A 12051-nucleotide genomic window follows, 5' to 3' on the forward strand; every position below is an offset into this window, starting at 1 on the left:
TGTAGTGAACTTTATGAAAAGCAGTGGCCCATTTATAGAGGTGGAGAAAATGTTTTCCTGTCTTATGAAAAAAAAAAAAAAAGATGTGAAAGATGAAGTAGAATTTCTAGAAGCAGCTGGTTTCGAGTCTGCAGACCTGCTTCTGCTCGTTTACCGACTTGTATTTAAAACCTGGGCAAACCTGGACAGTAGTAGTTTAATCATTTTAGATCCATTTTTGTAGCTTTAAACAGTTTTTGTTTTGATGAAATTTTCAGTCGTTACGTATCCGTCTAAAAGACTGGCAACCTCTGTATTATTTTAACACACACACGTATAACAAATAATACACAATATCTGTACATTTTTGTAAAACTCTGAAAAAATATTTTAATCTACAATATATTAGAATTTAGTATGATAGAAATGTATGTTTTAATCCAGTTCATCACGTCATTTGTCATCACAAAGCAGAGTCTAAAACTAATTATTAAACTCTTTACACTTGAAAACCCCTTCGCTTAACTCCATCTAGTGGTTAAAACATGAATGACATGGTGGGCAAAAAAATGCAACACAATTTAAGATGACGAGTTAATCACTTTTCAGCCAGTTATGACATCTTTTAGATTATGGTCATGGCATAACTGGTATCAGGTTCACTTAAGGGTTTTAAAAAAATGCGCTATGGTTATCACATTCACCAGACGTCAACATAACTGAACACATTTGGGAGAAAGATGTGTAATACACTGCAGATCTTAAAAGTAATAAAAACAAAAGATGGCTGATGCTGCTTCTGAGGTTTGTTCTCAAACAATACATAGACTTAAATTTGGACTATACTACTTAAAGTGCAAATGTTTGACTAATAAAAGCTTCTGCCGCATTGCTGATTTCCTTTGGGGGAGTTGGCACAGTTCCTACAATCCTTCAGTCCCCTGAGGGACATATCTTCCCAGTTCCAGACATGTCCAAATAATCTTAACTTCCAGCTGTTGTACAGGCTTCCTCGCATCCATCAAATAAAATTTTATAGAGGAGTTCCTTGAAAGCTCAAAGCAATATTCAACAGCTGAGCTCCCAGCTCTGCCTGCTCCCCCGCAGGTAGGAACTCTGCAGACAGCTCTCTGTAGGTGCTGCAAACTCTGCGCTCACGAACATCCTTTCTGTGAATGCCGTGCTTCCACCTGTGCCGCGCCTCGCCGCACAACACGACTAAGCATCTGCGAGGAAGGTGTACGGCCACGTGGACTTCCTCGGCTAGTCCCAGCTCGGGCAGACCCTCTTCGAGAGACATGGTGAGCGTAGTGTCTGATAACATGTTGACGGTGACCAGGCGCTCCCCCCACAGCCAGGAGTCGTCCAGGTGTGGATCGATGGCCGAGCCTCGCTGAGGGTGGTAGTCCAGATTGCACTGCTCCACCGGTTGAAACCCTGCGAGATGAGGCTCTTGCTGCATCCGGAGAACTAGTTTTTGACTCAAAGCAGGGAGTCCACTGAAGTCACCCACACGCACTTTCTTTTTCTTGAAGTTCACCTTTGGTCCAAAGTCCTGCAACAACACGAGTGGAAGCTTTTATTTATTTTACCAGAATATAAAAATAACTAATATACTGTTCTTGAGGAAGCTCAAGAACAGTAGCTCAAGCTAAGTTTACATATTGTCCCTGAGGATATATGCTATAATTTTTCATTTGACCTGTTTCCTTCGCCCAGACTGGGACTGATTCCACGCATCCTTGTCCATCGCGCTTATCAGCTCCTTCTCCTCCTCTTCGGATATGAAGTTCTCCCACAGGAAGACACCAGGAAAGGGGAAGGATGGAGCCTCGGCATCTTTGCCAGCGGCCTGCCTCGTCTCAGGATTGTAGAGGAAATGATGCACAATCTTCACAGAGAGAAAAACAAAAACTTTATTTATACTCTACAATAAATGACAACAGCCTCCAGCTCAGGAGGAAGGACTCAGGACACCAACCTTATTCTAGTTTATTTCATTCTAATTTGTATTTTTGCACTGTTTTGCCCTGCAACACATTAATTACCCCGCAGGGATCCATAAGGTCCTGTTTTATATATCTTATTTAATATTTATTTACCTGTAGTTTCTTGTACCTGTGCAAATGGCAATTCTTCTCTACTACCAGATATTGTAATTTCTGAGGATAAACCACAACTTGACAGTCGGTAATTGTATTGTAATTGTAAATATATGAGTGATAATATACGTGTTTTTAGCAAAGTAACCCTTTTGACTGAAGCGCGAATGTCCTGCGAGGGCTTCCGTAGCTAAGAGCTAGCTAGCTAGTAGCATTAACAGTAGTTGCGTCCTTTACCGCTTCATAAAAACAAACTAGCAATGCAGTTTTTAGTTACATATAAGCACCTTTGATTCACTCGCTTCCAGCTGCGCTTCTCCTTTAATCTTTTCACATGTAAGACAGCGTCGGATGCCTTTACAAGCACATGAAGCCACACCGTTGCTACTATCAGGAGCCATCATCGTCCTGCATCTTCTTCCTGTGCTGAGAAAACATCGTAAAATATTTGACTAGCGCCACCTACTGCAATTTTAAGATACTAACTAAACTGACGAAAGTATTTTATTTAAACTAAATTTATTTTTTTAGAACATATTAACCAATAAATGTTACATCTGTTAATTTTATCTTCATGCTGATATAGTTTTTATTTTCATTGCGTCCGAACCAGAGAGGTGCTAAACTGTATTTCGTATTCATGTTTTTTTTTTTTTCTTTTCTTTTTTTTTTCAACCGGACAATGACAGTAAAACTTCTCATCTTATCTTCTTATCTTAAAAATAAAAAACAAAACAAAAAAAAACGATAAAAGCAAACAAATAAATACAAGAAACCAACATTTTAAAAGCAGCACCGTTAAATAAACAATCAAATATGATTTAAAAACTATATTTAAAAAAAATACATCTAAAATTACCTTGTTTTTTTATATATATATATGTTGTTTTTAAATATCTGCACCTTTTCGCCTTACAGACACAGCTCAGGGTTAAAATTATCCCACTTCCGCAAAGTCGACTGAAACCACGCCCACCGGATATACGTACAGTTTCCCCGGGAAAGTTCTGCTGCTACCCTAGGCTGTGGTTGCATGCTGCAGTAAAAGAAACTTCACTGAAGATCCTGAAGCGTTGTAAGTAACTCTGTCCACAAATATTAACACATTAACAATTGCTTATAAAACTTAAACCATTCTAATATGTAGTAAAACTAAACAACCAGTTATTTATTGTCTGTAACGTTAAGTTAGCAAGAGTTTGAAAAGCTATGGCAGTCTGTTTTTCCAACATGGCCAGCTAACCTCTGTTGTTGTCTCTAGTCTATGTCTAAAAGTAATTTATATTACTATTTTGTCAAATATATCTTGATGCTTCTAAAACTTCAAATATGGCTGAAACTTTGTTTGAAGTGTTGTGAGGGTTTTATCTCTGAGCTCTCATGTGTTGAAGTATATACAGTCAACATAAAGGTTTGCTGCTGGAGGAACAGTCATCCCCTTCACTGCCCTTTCTTGATCATTTACTGCCAGTAGTTGTTGATCAGCGTTTGCTGCACAGCCTGAGCTATAATCAAAGCCCACTTCTAGGTATCAGCGATACTTGGTTCATTTCTGATTTGTGGTTCGCCCTACAGACGGCCATGGAGAAAATAACCGAGAAAGTTTTGCTGGAGAAAGGCTCTCCAAAAGCCAACAAATTGGAGCAAATCAAGACACTGAAGTAAGTCTTATTGCAGCCACAGCCACACTGTATTTTACACTGATTTGCATTTGCAGTTTGAAAGTAAAGTCGATGCTAAATAAATGATGTGATTCGATTTTTAACACCACATGAAAACTCCTAACTCGGGTCTCTCTGCTGTTCAGTTTATCCAGGATGAACCTGAAGCTTGAGGACTTGCCCGTCAAGCTGCTGTCCCGTCTCCGGTCCCTGGAGCGGTGGGATCTGTCTGGGAACAGACTGCAGGAGTTCCCCAAGAAGCTCAAACTTCCGAAGCTTCGCTGCCTGGACCTCAGCGACAACCAGATGGAAGACGTTACCTCCCTGCAGGCTCTAAGCAGCGTGGAAGAGCTCAAGATGGAGGACAACCTTTATATCACTGTGAGGACATTAGTTCACTGCTTATATCTTAGTTCAGTTCGTAAATAAGTAATTTAATTCTCTATAGCATGTTGCGCCATTTCTTAGCAATGCTGATTACAGTCAGTGATTCTTGAGTCTGATATTTCTCAGCCGTCTAGGGCCTTTGTGTCTGGAGTTTGCATATCATTACTATGCAAAGCCTCCTGCTTCAGTGTGAATGCATGGAGAATAACGGGTCAATCTCGCCTTAATGTAGATGTGAATGGGTTTCTGTTGTTTCAGCTCTGTGGCAGGCTGGGTTCACACCTTTCGTCGATGTGAGCCAGAACAGGTTTCAGCCCCCTCTATCCTGCTCAGGGTGATCAACTTCAAAAGCCTTAATTGTTAGTTTCCTGATCTAACCAGAAGACGTGTTCAGATTAAAATTCGGTCCTTTTAAGCATTTGCATTCACTTACAATGAAGCCCAAATGATGGAAACAGTTCAAGCCAGTCCACTCTGTCCATTTGTGGGTCAAAGTTTACATGTTCTCTGCTGTTTAGTCGGATTGAAGTCTTATATTTATATTTTCAGGAGACCTTTAAGTGTCACACAGTGTCAGACTTGATGTTAGTTTCGCTTTTCTTCATCAGGTGAGTGATAATTACAAGCTGATGGTGCTGTTGCCCAATCTGAGGATTTACAACGGTAAAGATGTCAGCACCACCGCCAACCACCTGCGCTACGTCTACAGCGACAACCTGAGGACCAGGGTAAGAAACTGAAGCTTGTTTCTCAGCGTTTTATGCTATTAAATATTCTCCAGTTATTCTTTCTACTATTTTTATATTATCTATGCTGCAAGTTAAGTTAAATTGTAGTGTTTGGAAATAAACACAGCTGCTGCAAACGTTGCGCTAGATCGTTGTCTTATCGAGCTGTTGTTTTTATTTTATTTTAGATCGATGCAGTTTGGGAGAAGAGCTTCAGCCTCCCAGATACCAAGACTGCGGCGAATATGTCCCAGCTGGAGGCAAACTTTGTCAGCGCTGCCTGCCAGCAGATTAAATATGGACCCAATTCAGTCTCTGATTTCACCAAATGGAGGGTAAGTTCACAATGCTACGAACATTTTGTCCCGTTTTTGTGTTGCCTTCTATTGTTTTTTTTTTTTTTTAAATTGCATCTATTCCTCCTTTGGTTGCTAGGTGGAGATGTTGGCTAAGGAGTTTTTCCGCCTCCTGGAAGATCCACAGGAAGATGGAGATACCGAGGAATCCACTGACACTAAAGAGAACTCTGTAAGATTTTAGAAAAATTCCACCAATAGCACATTGTCTATACATATATTGAATACAGACAATATACATACGCGTTTGCTTTATTCAGGAAGCCTCTACACCCGTGAAAAAGATACAAACAGAATCAGCCGCCGCAGACGCCAGAATGAATTTGACGCCTCTCAAGCGGCTGCACTCGGACGTCTCCGGCTCCCCGGTAGAAGACGTCCCCCGCAAATCCAGCCGCCGCCACAGACCTCTAGCCGAGACCAACGCAGTGAGGATGAGCCCCCGCAAGTCAAACCAGGCTCCGTCCACCTCCACCAGAGGACAGGCGAGCGCGGAGACGCCCAAAGTAGGCGGTGAGACGCCCAAAGTAGGCGGTGAAGCGCCGCGAACCAAAGTGGACGGAGCTCGGACTGCGCCGCTCGGAGCCAAACTGAAAGACGGCCTCAAACGGGTAACGTAAACAAAGAAGTAAAAGTACTCCACCGTGTTTATTCTTGACGCCATTAGAGGCCGCGGGACCTCAGAGACAAAGTGTTTTGTTTAAGAGTTTATAAGAGGTCGAATGATAGTTTGGAGAAAGTCTGTAAGCGATCTGCAAATGCTTGTCGGCTTGGCTAGTCAGAAGTCTGCAGGGTATCTTTCCTGGTATTTAGACTTGTTAATGTTGTGGCTGAGTGTATGCAGAATCAAATCGAGATGTTTTTGTTTGAGCTGTGCACAATCATCTAACATTTTGAGAAGCCTATGCAGCTGTTGTTGAAACTTAATGTCTCCAGCCTCTTTCAGTACGGAGATAGATTCTAGAGAGAAACACAGAGGCAGGATGCACTCACGATCTTTTATTACAGGAAGGGAGATACTCAGAGCCTGCTGTGTCTCTGCTGATACAGATCAGACCTTTCCACAGAGCTATACTCATCTAAAAGAGACTACTGTGTGACGAGCAATAGTTAAAAACCCTCAGCTGCTTTGCAAAGTAGATGCCAGGCTAGGGTTGCGACAAACACACGAGGCTGCGGTCCTCTCTTTCCTGCTGTCGCTTTTATCATGTTAATGTCCTGACTCTCTCTCATCACTCTACTATCTCTGCTCTCCTTCTCCACGTTTCCTTCCTCCTGCAGCCCGTGTCGCTGAAGCCGCTTCATGTGCTCCAGTGCCACAGTAAGCAGGACAGCTCGGAGGACTTCTCCACCCAGCTGTGGGCCTGCGCTTTCCAGCCGCTGCCGGACTCCTCTGGTACTGTTGCACGCGCCTTAATGACGAAAAAATAAATAAAATATCCTTCACGTTTATCAGAGCACCCCTCATATAGTTGTATTAAACTGTAAAAATTTAAAAAAAAGTCTCTTTTGTTATGCATGAACAGGCAGCGGTGGAGGAAGCCGCTTGGTCGCGACCTGTGGAGGAGACTCTCTGTGCGTGATCGACTGTGAAACAGGGATGGTGATGAAGAAGTACAAAGTTCCTGGAGAGGTGAAAATTTGAACATATCTCTGTTTCTTAGGCTAATAATTACAAAATAATAGTCCTGAATTACAATATTTACACCGTACTAACTCAAAACTGACAGAAAATCACTCTCACAGCTGCTTAATATTCACAGTATTTATGCATATGTAGATAAAACTGTGGTGGAGCTTTACAGGTTGGATTATATGTGGTTAAAACTGACCAGTCGTGTCCATTAATAAGCGTATTTAATTGTCTTTTTCTTCCAGGAGTTCTTCTCCCTGGCCTGGTCCACGGTGTTGATGTCCAGGGAAGGAAAGGCTCCGGCTCAGCACTGCAGCATTCTCGCGGCCGGCGGGAAGAGAGGCCTGGTCAAGCTGATCCACCCCAGAAACAACGTGGCCTACGGGGTGTTCAGGGCCAGCCGCAAGTCTCTGGCTGTCCTCCGGTTCAACCACAACCAGGGAAACTTCCTCTTCAGTGAGTAATAAAGTCAGACACGGCACTTAAATGCCAGAAATACAAGCTGCATGAAATGTTTTATTTTAAGAGAGACAGAAACATAGAGGTATCAAAAGAACAAGTTGTTCAAACACGCGCCCGAAGAGATGAACAAAGCCAGAATCTTTGCAGGAAGCAGCTTTGAAAGCGTCGTCGTCTTCTACAGAATGAATTCAGCGTTGTCAAGTTGGGAAATAAAACTTTTTTCTGTTATATTTTTGTACATTCAACACTTCACAGTGGGCAGGAACACAGCTCATCTCAAAGTTGTATCGTAGTTGATGTTCTGGAGGATGTAAACACAAATATCTTCACCTAGTTTTATTTAGCGTCCATGTAAAAGGTCGAATTGGAAAGAAGAAATATTGTCCATGAAAATGTACCTTCCATTTCTGGGGTCCAACATCTCACCACCACTTTACCTTCTCTCTTGTAGCCGGATCATACGACAACAAGATAGTGATGTGGGACATCGGCGGAGTGGACAGCCAGTACAACTACAAAGTTGTGTAAGTTATTTCTGCCTGTGTGAGTCGCCTTTATTCCTCAGCCGTAAAATCGCTTCAACGTGACGTGTTTCGGTTTAAACAGTCTAAAAAGCGACGGTTTTATTTCTTTATTCCTCCAGTCAGCTGATGGCGTTGGAGGTGGGCGCCACCCCTCTCCACATCTGTCTGCCTCCGACTTCTCCCAGCACGCACCTGCTGAGTGCCACTGAGGACGGCCTGCTCTGCTACAACACCAAACTGGGCGCCAACAACACCACAAAGAGGTCTGTGACTTCCTGTATACGACCATACACCGATCAGGCATAACATTATGACCACCTATGACTTATTAGAGAATGGACATAGGTCTTCTGAGGGTGTCCTGTGGTGTCTGGGAACAGGATGTTGTTAGTGGGGGGGGCCTCTGTGGATCATCCCTCAGATACTTGATCTGTGTTTGGGATCTAGTGAATTTGGAGGCCAGGTCAACACCTTGTGCCGAGTTGTTCCTAAATCGTTTTTGTGTGTGTGTCTGTATCAGGCTGCATCCTGCCGGGGATGGATGCTATGGGGTGGGGGGTGCCTGGTCTGGTCTAGGTGGGTGCTACATGTCTAAGTAACTTCCACACGAATGAATGCCAGGTCCAAAAGTTTCCCAGCAGAACATTTAATTGTCACAAGATGGTCAATGTTATTTACCTGTCAGGGGTCATAATGTTGTGGCTGATCTCGTATATGTACTGTAGATCAGCCTCTAGAAACACACTCTTGTTCCTATTTTCTCAGCAGGTCCAAAGAAATGGAGATAACCTTTCCCATCTATAAGAAGGAAAGTAAAAACCATGACTACCACACCGTTGACGGCCTGAGTTTTCTTAACGACGACATAGTGGGTGAGTGAGGTTCTTGTCGTCCCCCGCTTTGGTCTTTCTTTCCATACACTCACTTGCCAAAACATTAGGTATACTAGTGAAAGCAAATGCATTGTGTTGTCAATAGTTATTACATCAGTTGGTCACAAGATGGCGCTGTCATTGTCTTTAATGTCAGGTCATACCTTCTTGCAGGCTTCACACTTATGCATTAGTGTTTGTAATTATTTAGGAACACTTAGATTTATACAGTTATACCAGGTGTTATTCATTTCAGTCTGAAGTTTGCATGAAATCAAATGCAAGATTTAATACAAACATCCTCAACTATCTTCTTAATTTTGCTTTTGCCCTTCGTGTATTTTTCTACATTAGCCTCCAAGAACTACATGCACGCTTCCATTTACTTGTGGAGCTGGAGCAGGACCAAGGCTCAGCGTCCCGACAAGAAGAACCTGGCGGTGAGCGCCGTGGTCCTGGCTGAGCTGCAGTGGGCCAGCACCGAGATCCCTTACCTGGCTCTCAACACCTGCCCTGGTGAGTCCGCGTCACTTTGTGCTTCAGTCCCAGGGGATGACGCGTGGTGCTTCCAGCGGAGCATCAGACCTCAGCTTGTAGCTCAACCCTGTGTGTGTGTGTGTGTGTGTGTGTGTGTGTGTGTGTTCTCCTTCCCCTCTCTTTAGGCCGGGCGTACATCGTGTGCGGTGACGACAAAGGAAAGCTGTGGACGTACCACGTCACCAACCTCCAGAAGAACAGTTTACAGGCTGGGAAACCCATCCTGCCCACTGAGGTGTCCTTCGCACCAATATGTCTCATTACTTTACAATTCAGACCACTCTTTGTTTAGCAGGTTGCAATTACTAGATCAGTAAAATCTCTTTGTTATTGGCTTCTCTTGTCAGTGGTTTTAATGTTGTGGCTGATCGGCTAGACATCCTACACCGCAGACATTTCATTACTCTGTTAGCATATTCTCCGTCCCATTTCCATCCAGTGAAACTCCTCCACTGGTGACTTTAGCTTCGCTCACGACGCGCTCTCTGTTTCGCCAGGTGTTGGAGTGGCCCGCCCCGGCGAGGAGCGGCCTGGGACACGTGGAGGGTCCCTCCATCAACAGCGTAGCCATGGACCCCGAGCTTCGCTACCTGGTCGCCCTCAGCGACAAGAACATGGTGATCGTATGGAAGAGAGAGGAGTAAAAAGGACGGTGCGCGATCTCCTGAACGGGAGTCATATGAGAGTCCGGTGTTTTCAAATACAAACCGTTAGTTTTGTAAAGTCGGAGGAAGTCGAGCGTACCAAATGTTGGTATTATTTTGGGACAAAGCGTCAAATTGAGGATGTTTTATAATAACTTTTGAGACTGGAGTGATCCTTTTGTAGGAACTTGTCTCATTTTCTTTTACATGAGAATGTAATGTGTCTGGTTTGGCTTAAAGTTGCTGCTATTAGGAATAGAGGCTTGATGAAAAGGATTGGGGCGGCACAGTGGAGTGGTGGTTAGCACTGATGCCTCACAGCAAGAAGGTTCTGGGTTCGAATCTGATCTGTGTGGAGTTTGCATGTTCTCCCTGTGTCTGTGTGGGTTCTCTCCGGCTACTCCAGCTTCCTCCCACCGTGCTAGTTAGGTGTTCGCCCTGTGATAGACTGTACCCCGCCTCTCGCCCCACTGACAGCTGGGATAGGCTCCAGCCCCCCTGCGACCCTCCAGAGGACAAGCGGTTGCAGCAAACGAACGAATGAATGCAAAGGATTGGTCATTGTTGCTATGTGACATGTTAATCTACTGATCCGTTGTTTGAAACAGACCAGTTAGTTTTAAGTCTGTGTGATTCATTTATAAAGCAGTTTCCTTTTAGACCTTGTTTTACTTGAATCCTTGGCTCAGTTTTACGTTCGCGACATGATTTCGGTTTTAATCCGCTGCAGTAAATGAACATTTGCTCAGTTATAGTAAATGTTATTGTTAAATACGTTGCCGTAGCAGCCAGTTTTACTCTTCCTGATGATGGTTTCTTCATCATGTGTGAACCCTGTACTTCAGAATAAGACTCAAGGTAGTCTCATCCAACATTAACAAACCATTCGCTTGTGTTCAAAGGATGAGAGACACTGCGATGCTAAACTTCAAGTTAACTTTGATTAGATAAAGCTAGCTTTATTTAAAAAAAAAAATAAGTAAAAATCCTACATATGCACAGGTCCATATATGTTTGGACACTAATGCAATTTTTCAAAACCTTTTTGGGTTAAAGTCAGACAATGAATAAGAGCATAATGTCCAGACACTTTAATTTGAGGGAATTCTCATGCACATTACCTATTAGAAGGAATTGCAACCATTTTTATACATGATATAAAACATCATTAACAAAATGTTTAATACTTTGTAGAAAATCCCTTGCAGGCGTTGACTTCCAGACAAACAGGAGCCATGATTATCACATACGTGGACCTAACTGTGTACCTGCCCAACACCTAACAGCAGACAACGTTCCCCGTCAAGTGTTTAGGAGCACAATAAAAGATACTTCCACACAGGAGCTGACAGATAATTAACATAAAAGACCAATGTTTTCTTTAGATAATGTCTTCAGGATGTGTGACACATTTATCATATCAGACACCATGAGTCATAATATGGTGGCATTGTTTTTGCAGCTATGTGTTCTATGCTCAGTTAATGTACCGCTGGTTTAATCAATAAGACATGAAGCAATGTCCTGTTTTTTGTTTTTTTTGTGCAATTTGTGCATTGTTATATATTTATCTTTTGAACAACTGTGAATAAACCATGTGTTCTGTTCTGTTCTGAAGGCCAGCCTCGGACCTCGTGTCGTGTTCCTTCCAATGTTCTGATAACTATAAAGAATAAGAAACGCTGCAGGATCAGTGTGAGCAGTGGAGAGCCAGAGTGGAGCCTGGTAACTGCACGGGAAATAAATGCAGTACAGCATTTTCCTCCTGCCGTGTAATTATATTGATCAGTACAGGACGCCTATAATTTACGTCTGAGAGCAGTGAAATACTGTGTGTGTGTGTCAGCACGATGCAGCCCATCGTGTTTTTATGTGCTGTGAAGCTATAAGTGAACCATTATCATATTGTATTTTTTTATTTTTTTTTACTTTTATGGTCATTTGGATCAACTTAATTTCAGCTGTGTCCAGTACAGCAATGAAACCAGACTTAATAATTAAATAATTGTATTTTTCCAAGCTTCATTACAAGGTCCGATTCGAATAGAGGACGTAAAGTCTGCTGATCCTTACCTGGTTTTATATTAGACTAGATTAGATCAGACCATTTGACTAATTTGAGGTGAATCCGAACCCAGAACTAGCACCAGAGTGACCAAATTATTC

The 12051-nt window shown here is 42.8% G+C and overlaps 2 protein-coding genes across 2 annotated transcripts; one reads left to right on the forward strand and one right to left on the reverse strand.

Moving 5' to 3' along the window:
* On the reverse strand, nucleotides 1-2490 carry alkbh4 (alkB homolog 4, lysine demthylase). The gene is made up of 3 exons (XM_084564558.1): nucleotides 2369-2490; nucleotides 1682-1870; nucleotides 1-1534 (listed from the first exon to the last, which is right to left on the reverse strand). The coding sequence occupies exons 1-3, from the start codon at nucleotides 2483-2485 to the stop codon at nucleotides 1013-1015; spliced, it is 828 nt and encodes a 275-aa protein (XP_084420684.1). The 5' UTR covers nucleotides 2486-2490; the 3' UTR covers nucleotides 1-1012.
* Nucleotides 2491-3017: 527 nt separating this feature from the next.
* On the forward strand, nucleotides 3018-11980 carry lrwd1 (leucine-rich repeats and WD repeat domain containing 1). Its single transcript, XM_084565482.1, has 16 exons — nucleotides 3018-3156; nucleotides 3657-3742; nucleotides 3889-4123; nucleotides 4738-4857; nucleotides 5046-5192; nucleotides 5293-5385; nucleotides 5474-5824; nucleotides 6495-6609; nucleotides 6740-6846; nucleotides 7092-7302; nucleotides 7760-7832; nucleotides 7952-8095; nucleotides 8598-8704; nucleotides 9059-9220; nucleotides 9367-9476; nucleotides 9739-11980. The coding sequence occupies exons 2-16, from the start codon at nucleotides 3663-3665 to the stop codon at nucleotides 9883-9885; spliced, it is 2202 nt and encodes a 733-aa protein (XP_084421608.1). The 5' UTR covers nucleotides 3018-3156; nucleotides 3657-3662; the 3' UTR covers nucleotides 9886-11980.
* The last annotated feature ends 71 nt before the right edge of the window (nucleotides 11981-12051 follow it).

Source organism: Chelon labrosus (assembly GCF_963514085.1).
Source record: "Chelon labrosus genome assembly, chromosome: 17".
NCBI classification, from domain to species: Eukaryota; Metazoa; Chordata; class Actinopteri; order Mugiliformes; family Mugilidae; genus Chelon; species Chelon labrosus.